Consider the following 20,249-nt stretch of genomic DNA (forward strand, 5'->3'; position numbering starts at 1 on the left):
TTAATTTATTAATAAAAATTATAATTTTTACTCAATCTGTAAGTTCCAAATTCATATTAGAAAACTTATCATAAGAAATTAGCGTGCTGAACATTGTCATTTTATAGATTGACCTCAATAGTACATTTAAAAATTAATTTATATCTCAAGTTTATATCCGTTACAAAAGTTTTTACAAAATTGAAACTTGGTGTTTAAAAATTAAAACAATATACTATCTAACAATTTCAAAACTATACTTGTTCTATTTCAAGTATTTTATCGACTTACTATATTCCAAAATTATGATTTTTAAAAGTAAAAAATTAAATGGGGACTGCAATTTTGAACACCGGAATTTTCAGTAAACCAATACCACCAGAACGAAACAATTATGAAATGAATGGTTTAAATACCGTATATTTTATTTATATTTATATTGTTCTTTTTTTCACTAGAAATGCCATTACCATACAGTCCGGTAATTTTACTCGTATTTATTTTCCTGGTAATACCGTATATTAATTATACCATATATATATTATACCAGACAATACCATATACAGGTAATACAGTATATTTTATTGTTCTCTTTTCACTAGAAATGTCATTACCATACAGTCCGGTAATTTTACTAGTATTTATTTTCCTCCGTGTCCCCCTCAAGAAATTATCTTTATTTTTGCTATTCATGCTATATATTATTTATTTAACTCTGGAAAACGCGAGTGTCCAAAAGTAACCTAACCTGTCACAAAGTAACCCAATTTTACAATACCAAAATGAGATAAAAAAAGAAAGAAAACTCACTGTGATATTACACCATTCACACCTCATACCGGCCAGGCATTCAGCTGACCAGCACGTTTTCTTGCATAATTGGCACTTCGAGTTAGCGGGTAAATTACCTTCTCTCCAATGATGGGTTTGTGTCATTGTAGACTAAACGAAAAAAGATAATATTAAGAGGAAAGCTATTCATGTAACATTTGGAAAAAGATATGTCAAACAAATCTCAAATATATAATAAAAATTTACGCATCAATACCACATACGGCGACTTAAAACACAATTAGAATTATAACTCAATATTTTTGATTACTTAAATTATGAAAAAGCATTAATATCTTTGAATATCAAAATATTTTCTTAAATATTAAAATATTTTTGTAAATATTAAAAAAAAATTTAAATATTAAGAAAAATTATTAAAATTTATTAAAAATTATTAAAATTTAAATATTAAAAAAAAATTTTAAACATTAAAAAAAAAAATTTAAATATTAAAAAACAATTTTAAATATTAAAATATTTTTTTAAATATTAAAATATATTTTAAATATTAAAATATTTTCTTAAATATTAAAATCATTTTTAAATATTAAAATATTTTCATAAATATTAAAATATTTTTTTAAATATTAAAATATTAAAAAATATTATAATTGGATAAAGCCGTTTTGCAATTTATATTAAACACTGCATCAGATAGAGTTGTATCTTCGAGTTGGAAAGATACACAAGAAACTGAAATAAAAATAGCTGAAGTATGCAGCTGTTTTGATCTTATTAACAAATATTATTGGTGAAACAGAGAACTTCGATGATTAGTTGAAGAAAAAAACATACATACATTTGCCTTTAATGATGATATTTGTTTATGGAATCCAAATCACTTTATGCTCAAATTAACTTTTTTTATTTTAAATTGCTTCATATTTTGATATAATTAATCATCATTAATGTGAAAATTAAGGAGACAAGAAGAATTTCGGAAAAAAATCATTTTATAGAGCTTTCGTGTAGTAAATAACCAAATTACTGTGATTAAAAGTAATCCTCGAATGAATTGCAATAATAAGCATAAAAAATTTTTTTAAATATTTTATTATAATATTTTAAAGTAGTGGCTATTTTCTTAAAAAGTTCTTTTTTAATACAAATAATTTTGAATGGAAAAAATGTATGCAGTCTGTCTACAAAATGCTCATTTCAAACACTATTAAACTAAATATATTAAAAACATGATTTTTACATCAAATATTAGAAAATTGAAGAGATTTCTATCCTAAATTCCCATCAAAACAAATGTAATTAAAAATATCTGATTAACTCCTAAAAATCAGTAGTGAGAGCCTTGTAGAATCTACTCATATCTGTAATTCAAAAAAATTGAATACCGTTTTCAGAAAATCATGGTTTAACAATACAAAAATATTTTTTTCATGTAATTTCTGCACTATCAATAATACCTAAAACTTGTAAAGAAATTCATCATTGCTAATAAAATTGTTTTAATTACATACGATTTCGATTTAAAGTATTCAATTATTAGATTAGCTCATGTACTTATATGTATTTTTTAATCAAAACAACTATTTCAACTGTTCAGAAACAAATTTGAATAAAAATTTAAAATTTATACCTAAACCTATTTTAAAAAATATTTCTTTTTATAAATTCTGCATTTAATATTTATAAATTATTGAAGTTATAAAATTAATAGCAATCAATGTTTTTATAAATCATGATAATTAATTTTTAGTTGGAAGTTATAATCTCCGAAACGCTTAATTTTACGAAAAACAAACGTTACATGCATAAACCTTCCATCAGAAAGCAACCTTATTTTACATAATATATTTCCTTACAGTTATAACTAGTACAAATAAATAGTATCAAAGCTGCCAGGAGTTACTATAAGAGGTAAAAAATACATTACCACATCACGGCTTGGAACATAGGTTGCACATTCCTTACAATCAGCAACTCCAAAATCTTGGCATTCTACGTGGACAGAATATTCACAAACTGAAATTTAAAAAAAGATTAATTTATCAGTTACATTCTAAACTTAAGAAGTTATGCAACTGACTTAAAAAAATATTTAATTGCAAATTTATTTATAATCAAGCACATACACCGAAGAGCCATCACATTATGACCACCCTGCTAATAACATGTAGGACCACCTTTAGCCCTCAAAACTGCTAGCATCCGCCGTGGCATTGATTCCACAAGGTGCTGATTGGTAGTCTGAGGTAATTGGTACCAAGCGCTCTCCAACTGGTCATGCAATTCTCTCACATTGCGAGGGGGTAGCGTGGCAGCACGAATTTGGTTTTTCAGGTAGGACCACAAATGCTCTATTGGATTAAGTTCAGGTGAATTTAGAGGCCAAGACATGACTTGAAAGTCACTGGTATGTTCCTCGACGATTCGATCCTTATGACATGGTGCTTTATCCTGTTGGTAAACACCATCTTCCGCAGGAAAAACTGTTGCCATGAATGGGTGAACCTGGTCTGCAACTATGTTCAAGTAGCTTACAGACGGCAGGGATTGTTCTTTGAAACATTGTTCCTGGACGAGAAACTATGAAAACCTGGGTGAGCCCATTGTTATAGATGGATGGTGGTTATAATGTAATGGCTCTTCAGTGTATATCATATTAAACAAAATTAAGTACAATTATTAATAGGTCACTTTTGTTGCATACTTGTTATACCTACAACTAAAAACTGCAAACTCAAAGAAAGTCCAATAATATAATAGAAATTGCTTTGGAAATAAAAATGACATTTTACATAAAGAAATTAATAATAAAATAGGGGAATCAAGAGTATTAAATATCGCTCGTCCCAAATATGTCTACTATGCATTAAAAATTTTAATTATTTGCTGAAACAACATGCTGCAATCCAGGAACGCAATCTGAAACCTATAATGGTGTTACTTTTACTCAGTTAAAAAAAATTCACAAAACATAAAAGAAACACTAACGTGTCTTAAATATGTCAAATAAAATATTTTTTCCATTTTCCTCCAATATGACAAAGCAATAGACGGTCACAGTGATTATAAATGGAAAAATAATTAACTATTTGACCCGAAATAATAATAAATATTTCCTACATTCTCTTAACAGTTTATATTTCACTTTTCTACTTTTTAGAAATACATATGTTTGGAGTTAAACTTACTAATATCAATTTAAATAGGTTACTTTTTTATACTTAAAGGTTAAGCAGCTTTTTTTATATTTGTTAGTAAGTTCAAATAAAATTATTGTTTAAAATTAAAATTAGTATTCCAATTAATTTTTTTTAAATGAAATGAAACTAATTGCAGAAATAGTAGATATGTTCAAGCGATCAAAATAAACTTTAACTGCCAATTTTCATATATTTTAATTAAAAATAGTATATTTTTTAATTCGAAAAGAATTACTAGATGCAAAATACAAACTAAGAATTATTAATTATTTTATAAATATTTTGTACAAGAATAATTTAAATGAAACTGTATCAAATTTCATAGACATGATAACTGTATACAAACAATAAGCAAAATAATTCTTAAAGAAATATAGTAATTTTAGAAAAGAATAAGTAACATTGCAAACAATATTGAAAATACACAAAATTAATCTTTAATTTTGTTAATAAAATGATCTATTGTGATTCGTGTGTATTTTGATCATAAAAACATAAATGATTTAAAAATTAAAGAAATGTAATTTTAAAAACTACTTTTTATCAACAAAAGGAAATATATCTATTTTTCTGCTGATTTTTTTTACTCTACAAGTATGTAGATCTTATTCAAAATCCTTTTTTGGCTTAAGGTGATATTTTTCATTCAAAATTTAATGAAATGTTTGAAAATAAATCTATTTTTCTAAGTAACCCACCTTTCTTTCAATCAGAAAATTAAAAAATTCTAAAGTGACTGATATTGAAGTAAGAACTATGAGAAAATTACAACATCATCAAAGAAAGGATATTTTATGTACAAGTATTCTTAAATATAAGCATGATTTTTATTTATTTTTTTTAATAATGCTTCTAGTCTCTGTGTAATTTACTGTTGACTTTCAATGATCATTAACTTTCGCTGTGGAATTTATCGAATCAATATCGGTGTCGGTAATTGTCGTATTTACTATTTAAATGTAAAACAAGTTTTATGTTTAAAAACAAACATTTTTTTGATTGGTAAAAAATATTTTTTTTAAAAAATTGATCAATTGAAAAATCGATTTATCAAATATATTGAGAAAAAATATTCATTTGATTAAAAAATAAACATTTTAATTCTTTTAAACAAATAAAGTTTGTATCAAAATAAAACTACTAATATCGACCATTATGATTTTAAACGTGCAAATTATTTATTCATTTACCATTTTAGAAAATATAGTAAAAGAAATTTCTAAATTTTGAAATTAGAGGGGAAAAAACTAAGCTAAAATCTCACTAAGTGGTTGGGAAGAAATAAGCATGTATTTAAATGCATCTATATTAGAATTACTGCTATAATAAATTATAATTTAATAAATTATAATTTAATAAATTGTCATTTTAATGCTTATTTCAATTTTTTCTAAATACACTCTATAACAAAAAAATTGACGCACCAAGAAGGAGTTGTCCGATTGAAACAAAAATTGGTGGATAGGAAGACAATGTACAGAATAGTAAATGATCAAAATTTCAGAACAATTGAATAATTTATTGCTGAGTTACAGTAACAAGTTCAATAAGGTGTTGAACCGCCTCTAGCCTGGATACAAGCTGCCACACGGCGTGGCATAGATCGATAAAGCTCCCGGATGGTCTCTTGCGGTATTTCCTGCCAAATTCGATCTAATTGTCGAACGAGGTCATCAACAATCCGTGCCAGATGCAATCGCCTTCCCATCATATCTCAGACATGCTGGATGGGAGAGAGATCTGGTGATCTGGCAGGCCAAGGAAGAGTTTGACAAGCTCGCAGACAGTTCATAGCAACACGTGCCACATGTGGTCTGGCATTGTCCTGCTGAAAAACCAGCCCAGGGTGCTACAAAAGGAACGGTAGCAAAACAGGTCTTAGGATGTCGTCGACGTACCGCTGTGCAGTAAGTATACCTCTAATGACGACCAAAGAGGTCCGGCTGGCAAAGGCACCCCAGACCATAATGCCTTGTTGAGGGCCGGTGTGGCGTGCAATAGTTAAGGCAGGATCCCCCCTCTACCCTGTGCGTCTCCAAACACGTCTTCGATGATCGTCAGGACACAGTTGGAAGCGGGATTCGTCGCTAAAGACTATGCGTCCCCAGTCGGCATCATTCCAGCCATATCTGTACAAAACATTCATGCATACGAAATTTCAAAGCAATCGGATGATTGCTTCTTGGTGCTTCGATTTTTTTGTTATAGAGTGTATTTCAAGTCAAGCATTGGAATTAAAAAGCAGCGTGATAATTGTTAAACATGGAAATCATAGGTTCCATACTTACAAATAACTCTTACCAGTAAGATTGTTTTGTAAGCATTAAGCTTTTTCTTCTTTATTTTTCTGCTGCATATGATAATGAATACTAATTATACTAAGCTAACTAAGAAGTTTGCAAAGAGAAACTGTTAAAATAAGTAGTAAGTTATTTCAGAGCTAAGTCTTCAGAACTAATTTTTCTTATATTTAAGAAATTGTTTTTATTCTTAGATTAATTTCTACGTTAAGTAATAGTATTCTAAGTATGAAAAATATATCAACTAAGTGACCATAGTCAGACAGATCATACTGGAAATTCAGTGGAACGTACTATTAAAAAATAACAAGGAGTTTCAGTACAATATAATCAAACTGACTTAATATGAGCTTGGACAATTCTGATATCATTTTAATGATTACCAAAAATAGCAATCATTAAAATAATTTTAATTTGCGATTGAGTTTTAGAAGTAAATTCGTGCGTCAATGCAAAAAAAGAAAATTAATTGCTTGCATAATTTTTTCTCGATTTTTTTTAATCCAAAAATGTATTATGATTTGAGAAGGATATAATTAGATACTGGCAACTTTAGAAGAAGTAAAGTAATTATGTCTAACCATGTGATTTAAATTAGATTTAATTGGATAACTGTGAATGATGTCACGTGTGTGTCGAGTCTGATTGGGTTCTAAATTGACAAATACCACGATTTGCCTACGATGACGTCACTTGCAGGTGTCCAATTCATGAGGGAATCACAATACTTAGAAAAACGGTTCAATATTATAAGAAATTAAAATATTTACGTATTTAATCATTTATTCCCTATTTTAACCTATCTTTCTTTTTTTATGAAATGGCTATTATTGATATAAACTATTATTGATAAATATACGATTAAAGTATCAACATTTCCGTCAAAACTGTTCACACGTAATAGAATGAAGCAAACAAATACTTCTTACGGATGAGAAATACTTCATTAAAAGTATGTAAATACATAAACTAATATAATAATTAAAATTATGTAAATATATAAATAAACTATATAATGAAAATGTAGAACCGACCGCTTTCATGTGTCCCAAAATCAACAATGACGTCATTCTCTTTTTATTATTAATAAAGTGTTCGTTTATTTTTGTTTAAAACAGTCGACTGAATTCTGATAAATATAATAGTTAACTATATTTCTTATTTTAATTCTTTCACAGTTGCAAGCATTAGCTTCAAAATAGGATTTGAATTGAGATAAAAATTAAGTAATAACTTCAGAAAATTCTTTAACGGTTTTATTAATACGGGTAAGCATTAAAAGGTACTACTTGTGTAAGTTTTTAACAATTGCTTATCCTTACTTCGCTTTAGAAGTTCATATATACCAGCTATAATCTTTATTTTTATTTCAAAAATAGTAATAAAATATTATATACGTAAAATTAAACTTCTTTTTATTACATTTTGTAACAAATTCAAAGAACTTATAGCTATATCTAAACTCTTTTAATACATATGTTACGGGTAAAGTAAAGAATCGGTTACACTGTGCTAGGAAAGTTTTTTTTTTCTGAAGTTTGACATTACTTCTTTTGATTCCTATATTGGAAAAGTGAAACAGGAAAAAATGAACAGTTGTGACAATGACGAAGATTTGGGGGGGGGGATTTCTCGTTTTTACTTGTTAAGACAATTATTAAAAAGGAATCGGTTCTTCTGCTTTTTTTTTTTTTTAATTCTTATTTTTCAAAGTGCTTTAATTGAGTTTTTTCATAGTTCCTGCTCCAGCAAGCTTTAATAGCAAAACTATTTAATCTTAATTTTGGTTAAAAGAGGGTGAATACTTGAAATATCAAGTTTCTGATTTCAAGCACAATAAAAGCACAATAATAGTTACAGATCTTGTTAATAATTACAGATGCTATTAATCATTAGGTATGTTATTAAAGAACATTTTATTAATATCTATAGATGTTATTAATAATTACTAATGCTATTAAAAATTATATGCTTTCATTAATAATTCCCAAACATCATTAATAATAATAATAATGACTTTTTAATGTGATTATTTCTCGAAATTATAATCTTTATTTATATTATCATCATTATTATTAACCCGACCATGATTATTCGCAGTTACCGAAAATAACTTTGTAACATATACACAGTTTAAAATACAAGCATATTTTTTTAAAAAATAATTAGATGATAAAAAAAGAATCTGAAGATTCGAATCATACTTGAATGCTGTTTAATTCATTTAGCAAACATAATGAGTTATTTTCAAAATGAATTGTTTTTATTTTGAGAAATAAACCTCCAAGACAACTACCACATCTTACTTCTATTTAAGACTGTAAAAAAAAATGTTTTACAACGTTTGCAGTATACGCGATCTATTTTAGGCAATCAATGGTTTATGTTCTTCTCATCATAGCGGGGGAAATGTTTTGACAGTATGCAGGTAGCATTAAACCTTGCCTTCACAAGACGAAATCAGCAATTTACTGGAGATGCGCCTCTTTAAGTACATTGTAACACAAGATCATAATATTTTTACAACTTTGACAAAAGTAAATAGAGTTAACCTAGGGCGATTGTATAACTAGACAACTTTTCGCTTAAATACTCAGAAATATAGACGAAATTTTATCTCTCTTATATTAAAGAGTATTTGTAAATAAAATCAATTTATCTATTTATTTTTATAAGTAAAGTATCAAATAATGTGTTTATTTTTATATTCTAAAGTATTTTCTAAACAATCATTAGTACAATCATTCAAAATAATTAGTTCTTCATTTTCTTCTTTATTAACATTATTTGCATTCTTTTCTTTATTTGCGTTTTGTTCTTTATTAACATATACTTCTTTATTTTGATCATGGACTTTAAAAATCTTATTGTAAGATATAACATAGTAAAATTAAAGCAGAGTCTTAACATAATAATTTTAAACAAGCAAGTTTACATGCAATTAACTATTTATTTGTGCAATTAATTATTTGCAATGATTTCTTGTTTCGTATGTAAAATATTTTTATTGTTAAGAGCAAGCCCTTTAATTAACTTTATTTTTTATTTTTGTTATTCCAATTTTATTGATGAATTACGGCTATTGGTGAAAATCGCCAATTATATTGCCCTCATGAGCAATATAATTGGCTGATAATTAGAGATAATTGAGATGATAATTATAGTAAACTTTATACATAGTATAGTGAACCGTCTTTCCATATCACACGGAATAATTTCTGGTAAATGCATTTAATGGTAATAGCCTTTTTAGTTTTAAAAAAAACCCATAATTCTGGTTAATAAAACCAAAATATACGGTATTTAAACGGGCAGTGGCGGACTGCTCCCAGTTATTACCTCAATGATAACCCCCACTCCTCACAGCATGCGAATTGCGCTTCTAGGTAGGTCTCTGCTCTCATTGACATGTGAAGGGTGCAATTTATGAAAATCATATACTGTCTCGGCGATAAGCATCTTACTGGCCAAAAAATGCATCGAAATATAATATACCAAGCTATGCCGGAAATTAAATTTGAGATATTACAGTCATGATTAGATTTACAACTAGAAAATAATGCATTTCGAATATAACCGTGATTTAAGTCATTTGATTTTTTTTTAAAGAAATTGCTGATTTAAATCAGCTGTGAGTTATCTTAAAAAACATTAATTTAAACAAACATAATTTTCATAACATTTAATGTGAACATACTTAGTAAAAAAAATGTTAATTTAAGCTTAAAATATTTTCATATAATTAATAAATACATTCTTAAAGGTGTGATTCTTCAAATCAAATACTATTTTGAGTTTTGAAAAAAAAATCATGATTTTTGGCAACCGCGTCATCCAGTCAGTATAGTTATTAACTTTTCAGTAGATGAACGTTAAAAGTTCAAACATTTTCTGTGCATATTTCTTAAGCAATATGCAGAAATTTGGTTAATATAAATTGATAAAAATGGGTTAAAATTCACAAAAATGTAACCACTAAAATATAATTTAATTAAAATTTTGTATATCACCCAGAACTTCTTAAGGCGACTGAAATTTTTTTAGACTTTTTATTTAACCAATATTCTCGAAAAAATCGCATAGTTCTAATTAAAATTTAGACTGATTTTCAAAACTTCAAAAGCCCCTTGTAACCCTAAATATCACAACAACAACAAGTTTTTTTCATTGTTTAAACATAGATTATATTTTAAAATTGCAAAAGTAAAAAGTTTATAACACGTAGAAAATTACTATTAAATAAAAATTGCATAATTGACCAAAAAATTGGAGAAGCGCTAATTAACATAACTAATGAACACTGTACACTTGTTTATGGTGATTATTATTCGCGAGACCACGATTTTATTGGAATAGGAGGAGGGATAGTCACAAAGGTTGCTTTGCAGTTCAACAACTCTTCTCAAGGAGGAATAAGATGTTAGCAGCGCAGTCCACTAGGTTTTAGAAAACCATTAGCGAGATCCGCTATCACGGATTTAAACTATCAATTTGGTAATTTTTCAGTTAACGGTTTACCGGAAATTTTGAAATTTTTAGTTCAAAAATTATAGTTCTTATTACACTAATTCGGGTAAAAAACACTTCGTTAAAAAACACTAATTCGGGTAAATTAATTTACCCGAATTAGTGTTTTTTATGCCATGCTCTAAGGTATCATTATAAATTTACTACATTCACCAAATTTTATGGCATACTCTCAAACCATATTTTAATGTTAATTTTACCAAAATCTTTACCAAAGCGCTCGGTAAATATCACCGATATTTTTGGTGTTCCCATAAAACCAGAAACTCGGCATATTATATCATATTCTGGTTGTTTCGTCTTTGCTTTTTTTTTCTGATTAAGCCACTAGGCTGCGAAATAGCCACTAGGTTTCTGATTAAGCCACTAGGCTGCGTCTTCCGAGTCCGATTTTCCGATCTTTCAAAAAATTATGTGGCCAACCTTTATTTAAAAAATAACTTTTTAACATTAAATTTTATAGTACATTTTGTATATGGTTCGTGGAAAACTTTAACATTTAAGTTCTATAGTATTCATAACCTTACAACGTTTACTAAGAATAATATATTATTTATTTAAATTATATTTTGAGCAGAAAGTTATAAACAACCTAAACGAATTGTTATTTCATGTGTAAACTTTGATTATTAAAACCGAAATACTTTAAATGTAAAAAATTTTGAATTTATATAAAACAATATTATGACTTTACCGAGAGTTTTCTTTTTGTAATTGATTTTATAGATTTTATGTAACAATAATTTTTCTATGTTGTAAACCTATTTTAAACGGTTTTTGAAAATTACAAGCATTATTAAGCTAAATTAAATAAAAATTGTTAAACCTGGACAATACTTTACGAACGGCAAACTTTATTTGCGTCGAGCAGCAGTTTTAAAGACAAACTTTAACGAATGACTATTTTGCACTTAATAAATTCAGTAGTTTCCAGTATTTCTTCAATAATTATTTAATAAGCCATAAAGAATGTGGCATAAATAAGAATTCTAATGGCAAACTAAAGCTTTATAATAGCGATAAAGTAGTAATTATTTTTTTCAAAAAAGGATTGATTTTAAAATACAGTTTAAAAATATTTGAACTTAGAAATATATTTCCTGCAATCAGAATATGGTGCTAAATTGATCGCATTATAATGTCAAATAAACCATTTTAACTAGATTTTTCAAATTGGACTGAAACATATTCAATTCAAAATCGTATTACGGTAGGAGTGAATTTGAAAGATATCATGGTTTAAAGTGCGGATCAATATTGATTCCGTTTAATTAATCGTTTTTTAATTAATTTATATTAAGCAAAAACGTTAGCTTTCAGAAAACTTTCTGTGAGAGAATTCATCCTCAGAGTAAAAAGTTGATAAAATTACCGTATTCTATTATAATGATATTTCCGATTTAAAAAAAAAAAAAAACAATTTTGCTTAATAAAACCAAAAAGTACGTTGTTTAAACCAATAATTTGGTGATTTTTCAGCACATATAGTAACGGTTTACGGTAAAATCTGATTTTCAAAATAGTTCTTATCACCACACATTTTAGAAGAAAAAAAAGGCAAAATTGAGAAGTTCATTTTAATTGAATAAATAATTATGTCCCTCTCCAAGGCAACCTGATAAAATTAACAAGTTTCACCACATTTAGCAAATTTTATCACATATTATAAAACCATACTTTATTGTTTATTTTACCAAAATCATTGCCAAAGCTCTTCAATAAAAAGTACCATGCTTTTGGGTGTTCCCATAGAGAAAGAATCACGATAAATTTAACCTTATTTTGGAAGTTTTGACCATACTTTCATTCTCATTGTAGGTATAAATTATTACAAAACATTCAAAAATTTGCCGTAATATACAAACTAAATGGCGCCCCTATGTATAGATAAATATTCTTACCTATCTATAGTTCAAACAAGTCATAAAAAGAAGTAAAACGCTTGCTAAACAGTAGGGTTTATTTCTTTATGGACATACAATTTCATGAACTTAATTCGTTTCTTGTAGTTAAAATTTGAAACTTGAAAGGCATGGTAAAAACGTTTTTGAATAATTAAGGGGAAATAACGATTAATAAACTCATGATTTTTAGATTAACTTTCTTGGCGTATTCATTGGTTGCGCATATATGTCTTCGTTACTTTTCGCGTGATTTTAGATCCCCCCCCCTCACCTGCGACATCAACAACGCAATATCATGAAATTTTATTCAATTTAACTTTTCATTCGTTTTAGTCATACAATTGTCCTTAGTTTCTTACACATTTAAATCAATACAAATAATTTGCTAATAAGCATAATCGCATTGCGAAGCTTATATTTTTTATAATTATTACACATTTGTAATAACATAAACAATATTATTTAGGTATATCCAGTAAAAAAAAACGAAAGTTAGTGTCAATATCAGGCGAAAAACTTCACACTCTTTCAATAGATTTCAAACGTTTTTAACTAACACTTCCTAGAAGAGAGGAGGCCTTTGCATGGGTTACTTTAGTAGCCCGAAGAACATAAACGAACAGTAACGAACATAAACTGTGCAGTGGGGTGGATTAAGAAAGATGTTCATTACTAAGAATTAGATTTCTAGTTTAAGGTAACTCCTGCGAAGACTTTCTCTCTTTGCTTGGAAGTGTTGGCCATCCCTTTTAGAAAAAGATACAATAAGTAAGTAAATGTGGAATGTTAATTTTGAATAAATAATCACTTACCTTCACATCTAACTGCACAGCTATCTTCAATTCTCTTTCTGCATACATTACAAAACCTCCTTTTAAGATGTCCCGGTTCGCTCCAACAGTGAGGAACAGGATTCTGCATTTAAAAAAACATTTATATGTGAATTACTCAAATACTGTTGCCATTAAATAGGTATTAAATACTACAGGGATTTTCACTCAAAGTAGTTAACTAGTGTACCAGATTTGTAAACCATAACTTAAGAACAAATCAGCGCAGTGTACTCAAAAAAATTTACAAATTCGAGAGCACCGATATATTAAGGGAAAATAGTAATTTGTGCAGCAAATATGTCTGTTTTTAAAATTGATAACTAATATCACGTGCAGAACCCTCTTCATCAAATTTTATTTCTTTTCTCAGCAGTATTGTTATATCAGATAATATTCTCCATTTGTTCAACACAGGTGAAATGAATGAGTACACGGAGGGAAAAATAACGTCTTGTACTTGAGAACATATGATAAAATATGCAGAAAATTTCTGTTCTCAAAAAGTAGGAAAGCTTTTCAAGACAACTGTTAAAATTCGAGGACAAGGCGACCAAACATCCTCAAGATTTGGGAATATTTGGTAGTCTTAAGTTAACTTCTTTCATTTTACTAGATCAACACAGGGCATGCGCGAAATAGTAATAACTGGTCAGTTGAATATTGCGCAGTGAGGATGTAGTTCAGCAGATCGAAAATGATGCAAAAGCTTTCCAGTTTTTGCTTTCATCTCCGTTTGTCCACCACTTCACTAAGGGGGTAATTTCACGCGGAAAATCGCTGTAACCGTAATGTTAAAAGTATCGTTTTATATCACGCTTCTTAAAAATTTTAAAGAATAGTTTTTAATAATTAAAGTTATTAATAGATATACATTTGAAACTTTTCTCTAATAGTATACTTTTTATAGTTAGATGAGAGTTAATGTTAATGAGAGTCCTTTTTAATTTTAGTTAAGTTTCTTTTAAAGTAATTGTTTGGTATAGAACGAAATTTTTTGAAGAAAACGCCAAAAGTACACCACATTTGTATTAATAAAATTTTTTTAAACGAAGGTTTTGACAAAAGGTCTTATTAAATTAATCTAAATAATATAATGGTTATGTATAAAGTAATACAAATTTTTTAAAGTCGTAGTTTTTGAGAAAATGTTTCAAAAATGTTACGAAATGTTTCGAGAAAATCCTGGTAAAATAAGCTAGTAGCAATGTTAACGAATGGCAGAAGGATTTTTAAAAGCAAGCGTAACATACTTATTTGGCAGCTTAACTAAAATCTAAAACTGCTTTAGAATTTCTAAGAAAAACTGGTTCTGCTGTTTATTATGAAGCAGAAATTGAATAACACAGATTTTAAGCAAAAAATGTGAAATGACCTTCTTAAACTGAATTCAAGAACAGGGAAACTGTCCAGTATTCGTCAAGTTAAATGATAGAACGCAAAGAGACCTGGTGGAGACTTGTACAAAATCGCTGCCAAATGTTTTGACCAATAACGTTAAATTGAGGGAAATTTCTGAATTTACATTTTCTTTTAAATAATATACATTAAAATTTATTAATTAATTTTGCAAAACTAAGAAACAATTGCGATGCTACTAATCGCGAACCAAAATTTTTCTTTCCACTTAAAAACTGAATGATAAATTTTGTATATTTATCGTTTAGTAATAGTCATTATTAAATCGCTGGAAATAATGGATAAATCGTTTTTTAAATGGGTCTTTTATGTAATCATTTGTTCAAAAAAAAGGCGTCTTTTTATAATTTAAAATAATAATTTGGAATGAAATTAAAAAAATTTCAAAACGTTCCATGTGTTCATTGAGTATGTGACTACATAAAAATAATCTTTTCTTATAATTGTTAAAGAATATTATGCAATTTATTCGTTTTTTATTGTTTTTAAAATATTTGTTTTCAATTTTAACTAAGATAACTTAATGACTAAATAATAGAACTTTTGTTTCCATAATTAGGAACATTGTAGTAAACTTTTAAAATCTGTATAATTTTTAATGGATCAGTTATTTGCAGATTATTTTTAATAATCTTTAAACATAAAATATAAGAGTAAAAAAAATGTGTTCTATTTCAGACGAATGTTAAAATGATTTAACATTTCTAATATTTTCGAGAGGATTAAAAATATATTATTAGCAATTAAATTGTTTGTTTCATTAATCGTTCAAGGACAAGTTGTTTTGAAAAACCTGTGTGAGCGAAACTGTCAATTAATTTTGATAAGATTGCATTGTAGTTCCAAAGCATGTTAATATTAGTTGCTTTTTAATTGTTTTCATTTTATTTTTATTTACAGTAATGAAATTATGCTTATTCCTAAAAGATATGCCAAGCAGAATAAATGTCAAAATTTAAACCTTTCACTTTATCAACCACTGAAAATTATTCATAGTAAGCTTCAAATTCATTATTTACATTATAACATCATTTAAGATTATGTCAGTATCTTAATTATTTTAAATTATGCTTGGAATTATGTAGTTAAACAATTCTGTTTTTCTGTAATTTTCAAATTAAAATTTTGTTTTCACTTTTGCCTTACCAGTAATTACTTTTACATGAAGTTGTGATGAAAGAAAGATATTAGAATAAATATAAATTAATAAAATAAGTAAATTTCAGTTTCTACTAAATTCAAATTCGTTTCAAACTATATTGATATTTTGAATGCATATTAACCGAACATAACCCTACGTAACCAAAACTGACGATTTTAATTAATCTAAATAAATTACTCTTATCATCAATAAAATTTCAAATAATTTAGTCTCTCATAGACAACTATAAATTGTTTCCTATATCATATTGTTATGGGAGTGCAAAGATCCCGGGTTCGATCCCAACCATCATCAAAGAACACGCTCCCCCTCTTCATTAGTAATCATATGGATTCTCGACAAATGACATCACTGCAATACATTAACTCGCTCAGTAGTTCACCTTGACAAATTTCCCGAATCTTTAGCAACGTCAAATCCCAAACTGTCAATAACTTTAACGAACGTAATGTTAATTAAAAATCAGTAGAAATATATTTTGCAAAAAAAATTCCAAATAGACTTGTAACTTTATGGTTATAATAGCATTATCTGCATAATTTTATTTTTACGGTGACTGGGCATAATTTTATCTTTACAGAGAGTGGAAAGTTTTTTATTGGTCACTAACCGTTATCTGACGGTAAAATTTTTTAAAGTGTCTTGATTTGCGCATTAAAGAATTGTGATTTATATGTTTTAGGTGAAACAAAGGCAAAAAAAGCAATGAATTTTAATTGAAGATCAGTACTGTATGCAAAATCATATGGTATTTTGATGAAAATCTATTTTTTTTTCTCTAAAATTACCGGAAATAACATTTATAATTCCTTTCTGTTTGTTTGTTTCTGTTTTGTTTTTGAATAATTATTCACTATTTAGTTATTGAATAATTATTCACCCGTTTTAAACTGAGTCCCTTGAATCTTATTTTTAAAATTACGTAATTTAAAATCAAGTACCTTAAATCATAATTTCATTTTCAAATTATATTACTATTTTTGTTGCTGTATAAAATATGTCTCTCTATTTATTTCATATGATAATCACTGCAATTATTTATTGTATTTTAAAAGTATTACGAAAAAAATATTAGACATGAAAAAATTCAATTTTGAGTTTGTTATAACAAATCTGAATTTATCTTAACACTGAAAAGTAATTTATAGAACAGAAAAACCTTTCGTTGAAAATGATACAATGCTAATGTACAAAATAAGAATCGTTACTAATGAAACTTTTTTCTATTGTGAGTTTCGAAAAATGCATTTTTTTTAAAGGCTTGAAGCAGAAAATAAACAAAATACATTTAATAAATTTATTTATTTATTCCAACTGTTTCGCAAAAAGGATCCAGGTAATGACAATGATTACATATTTTTATAATAAAAATCCCTCTTATATTATAGTAGCATGCAATTACTTTGTTAACTTATAAAAATATAATGAAATGACAAAAGATACTTACTTTAATTATATATGGAGTAATTGTTGAACACGGAGACACTACAGTTTTCACACAACGTTCATGAACAACGAAATTACAAACTAGAAGGAAAAAAACTCATGTTAGTACATCAAATATTCATTTTTAAAAAAATATCATTGCATAATAAGGCACTTGCATTGAAATATAAGTGTCGTACGTGCTTTTGCAGGGCGTTAAAACAAATTTTTGTAGATGAAATTTCAATTTTTTTTAATTATTAGGGTAAAACAACCAGTGAAGGAACATTTCATATATATTGATTAAAAATAAGAATTTGAAAGTTTTTCTTTAGATTGATTGGTAACAATAGCTTACTGATACAAACAAACAATAGGAAGTCATTTAGCAATGTTTTCGATTACCTGGTCAAATAGACTTCTCTGGAAAAATTTTGAATTTTTTATTATCTCTGCAACACCTTGTTTCTTTGAAAAAATTATAAGGTGAGTGTTTGTATTTATATGTTTGAAGTGGAATTAATTGCATTTAATAGTTTTATTTTTCTCACTGTGAAAAAGAGAATTCAAAATATAGTTATTGAAGTTACGTTTTATTTTTTTAAGCATCATAGCATAATGAAGTACTGAGATAAGGGGTGTTTTTTCACTGGATCACCAAACGATGAAAAAACAGTGAAGAAACAAGTGTTCCTTTACTGGATTTTTTCTAAGTTAATGAAAATGAAAAAGAAACTTTAATTTTCTTGCACCTTTAGTGACGTTTTGCATCACAAGTAAGTCAAAAATACAAAAAGCAACTTCTAACCATTGAAGGAACAGGCACGTTCCTTTACTGGGCATGGATTTCCCAGTGAATGAAAAGTATGTGTTAATATGTTGACACTTTACTTTTCAATTCATGATTACAAAAAAAAGTCAACATTTTCCAAGTATTTGCAGGTTATAATTTCAAGAATAGGCTTGTTTTTAGATATTTTTATGGCATGTAAATTCATAAAGAGCATTTTAAAAAAACCAAAATTAAGTGTTCCTTAACTGGGAAATTTTGTGTTCCTTCACTGGTAAGAGCTGTTCCTTCACTTGGTCTTCTTACTATTTGTTATTTGAACCTCCAAAACTTTAAAACAATATTATGTAAGCTCTCTACAATTTTTTTACATAATTTGCAATTAGTTGCAAATATGTTGACACTGTCATTTAACTAAAATTATGAATTTTGAAATTAATATGATTTTTTAAAAGGCAAGAGAAGCTTAAGCGTTCTTTCACTGGTTCCTTTTTAGAAAAAAAGAAAGACAATGTTGTGCATTAGGTTGGTGGAGTGGAAGTTGTTTATAGATTTTGGAGATTATGATATTCAATTCTTAATAAAGAAATAACAAATTTTAAAAAAAGATGTAGTTCTTTTACATGAATCTTTCATTTTTCCAGAAAGAAATTTTTTTCAAATCAAACGAGAAAAAATAGTTACCTAGTTTTCATTGTCAGCGATTGATAGAACTACCAGAACTGCGCCTCAATATACATTTAATAATGTCATTTCAATTTTGTATTAGAAAATAAAAATAAAAATTCAACACATTTAATAAATAAACCAAATTGAATAATATTTTTGAAATGTAGTGTTTTGCATTTAAAATGCCTTTTTGAGCATAGCAAAATCCTCTATTACAAATTAGTAATTTAATTAATGTGTGTCAATATTTATTCTCCAATGATGAATTGAAATTAAATTGGCTTTATATACCTTTCTGATTTGTAATAAGTTACTACTTAGCATGTAATTAAAATTGTCCACTCCAGCCCAGTTTAGTGAGATTAGTGTGGCATGTTAAATCTGTCTTGTCCCAAAGTCCTCCATGTTCCCATAACAAATCAATACCTCTGGGGGTACTGAATTGAAGATTTATCGCTCTCTGATTCAGGTCAAAATTACTATCTTTGAATGAATGAATGGATGGATGTATTGTATGAATGGGTCTGCCCTATAAGCGGGTGTGACGTATGGGTGTGACAGAAGTCAAATTCTTGTCCATAGATGGCTTCACTGGAAGACAAGAACAATCGCACCCTATCGGCCTTAATGGCTGACGAGAACAACAATGACCAAAACTATTTAGAATAAAAAAAAATGGAAAATACTTGAATTTTATATTTATGTAAAGCAATAAATATTGTTTTATAAATATTTACTATGGTTTAGTGGCAAGTTGGTACTCTAATTATCATTAGCACTAATATCCGATTGTTATACAAAACTAATTACGTAATAGATGAAAATTTGATGATTGTCACGGAGCAAGTGATTCTGAAATGCCTACTAAGTGACGTACCGCATCTACTATTATTACTTGGATGAATGTATGATTATATTTTTATATTATATCATATGTTCAGTCACTGACGTTATTCCGTTATTACCGTGACGTTATTATGACGAATATATGGTTATATTTTTATATTACATCATATGTTCAGTCACTGACGTTATTATTAAATCACGCTACAGACATAAATTTTAGTTTTCTTTTTATATTTGTGTGATCTCAACCTTCTACAAATCATTGAACTTGTCTGTAGTTGGGGATTCACAACTGTTAAATGTATTGGGATTTTTCATTCAATAATTTTTAGCATAAAAAAACTTTTAAGTAGTTGGGGAAAAAATATCTGTTATTAACGACCAAAAATAATTAGAGTAAGCA

General features: G+C 27.5%; 1 protein-coding gene across 4 annotated transcripts in view; it reads right to left on the bottom strand.

Annotated features, from left to right (window-relative positions):
• Positions 1-20,249, bottom strand: part of LOC107452310 (diacylglycerol kinase theta) — a 97,883-nt gene that overhangs the window by 58,441 nt on the left and 19,193 nt on the right. For all 4 annotated transcript variants that reach the window (XM_087165939.1, XM_087165940.1, XM_087165941.1 and 1 more), the window contains exons 2-5: positions 17,564-17,643; positions 13,518-13,620; positions 2,702-2,790; positions 790-921 (exon numbers count right to left, since the gene is read on the bottom strand). In XM_087165939.1, coding sequence (XP_087022065.1) covers positions 790-921; positions 2,702-2,790; positions 13,518-13,620; positions 17,564-17,643 — 404 coding nt within the window. The remainder of the gene's footprint in view (positions 1-789; positions 922-2,701; positions 2,791-13,517; positions 13,621-17,563; positions 17,644-20,249) is intronic.

The sequence above is a fragment of the Parasteatoda tepidariorum genome, chromosome 6, assembly GCF_982258835.1.
Source record: "Parasteatoda tepidariorum strain Cologne lab strain chromosome 6, Ptep-v5.0, whole genome shotgun sequence".
Classification (NCBI taxonomy): domain Eukaryota; kingdom Metazoa; phylum Arthropoda; class Arachnida; order Araneae; family Theridiidae; genus Parasteatoda; species Parasteatoda tepidariorum.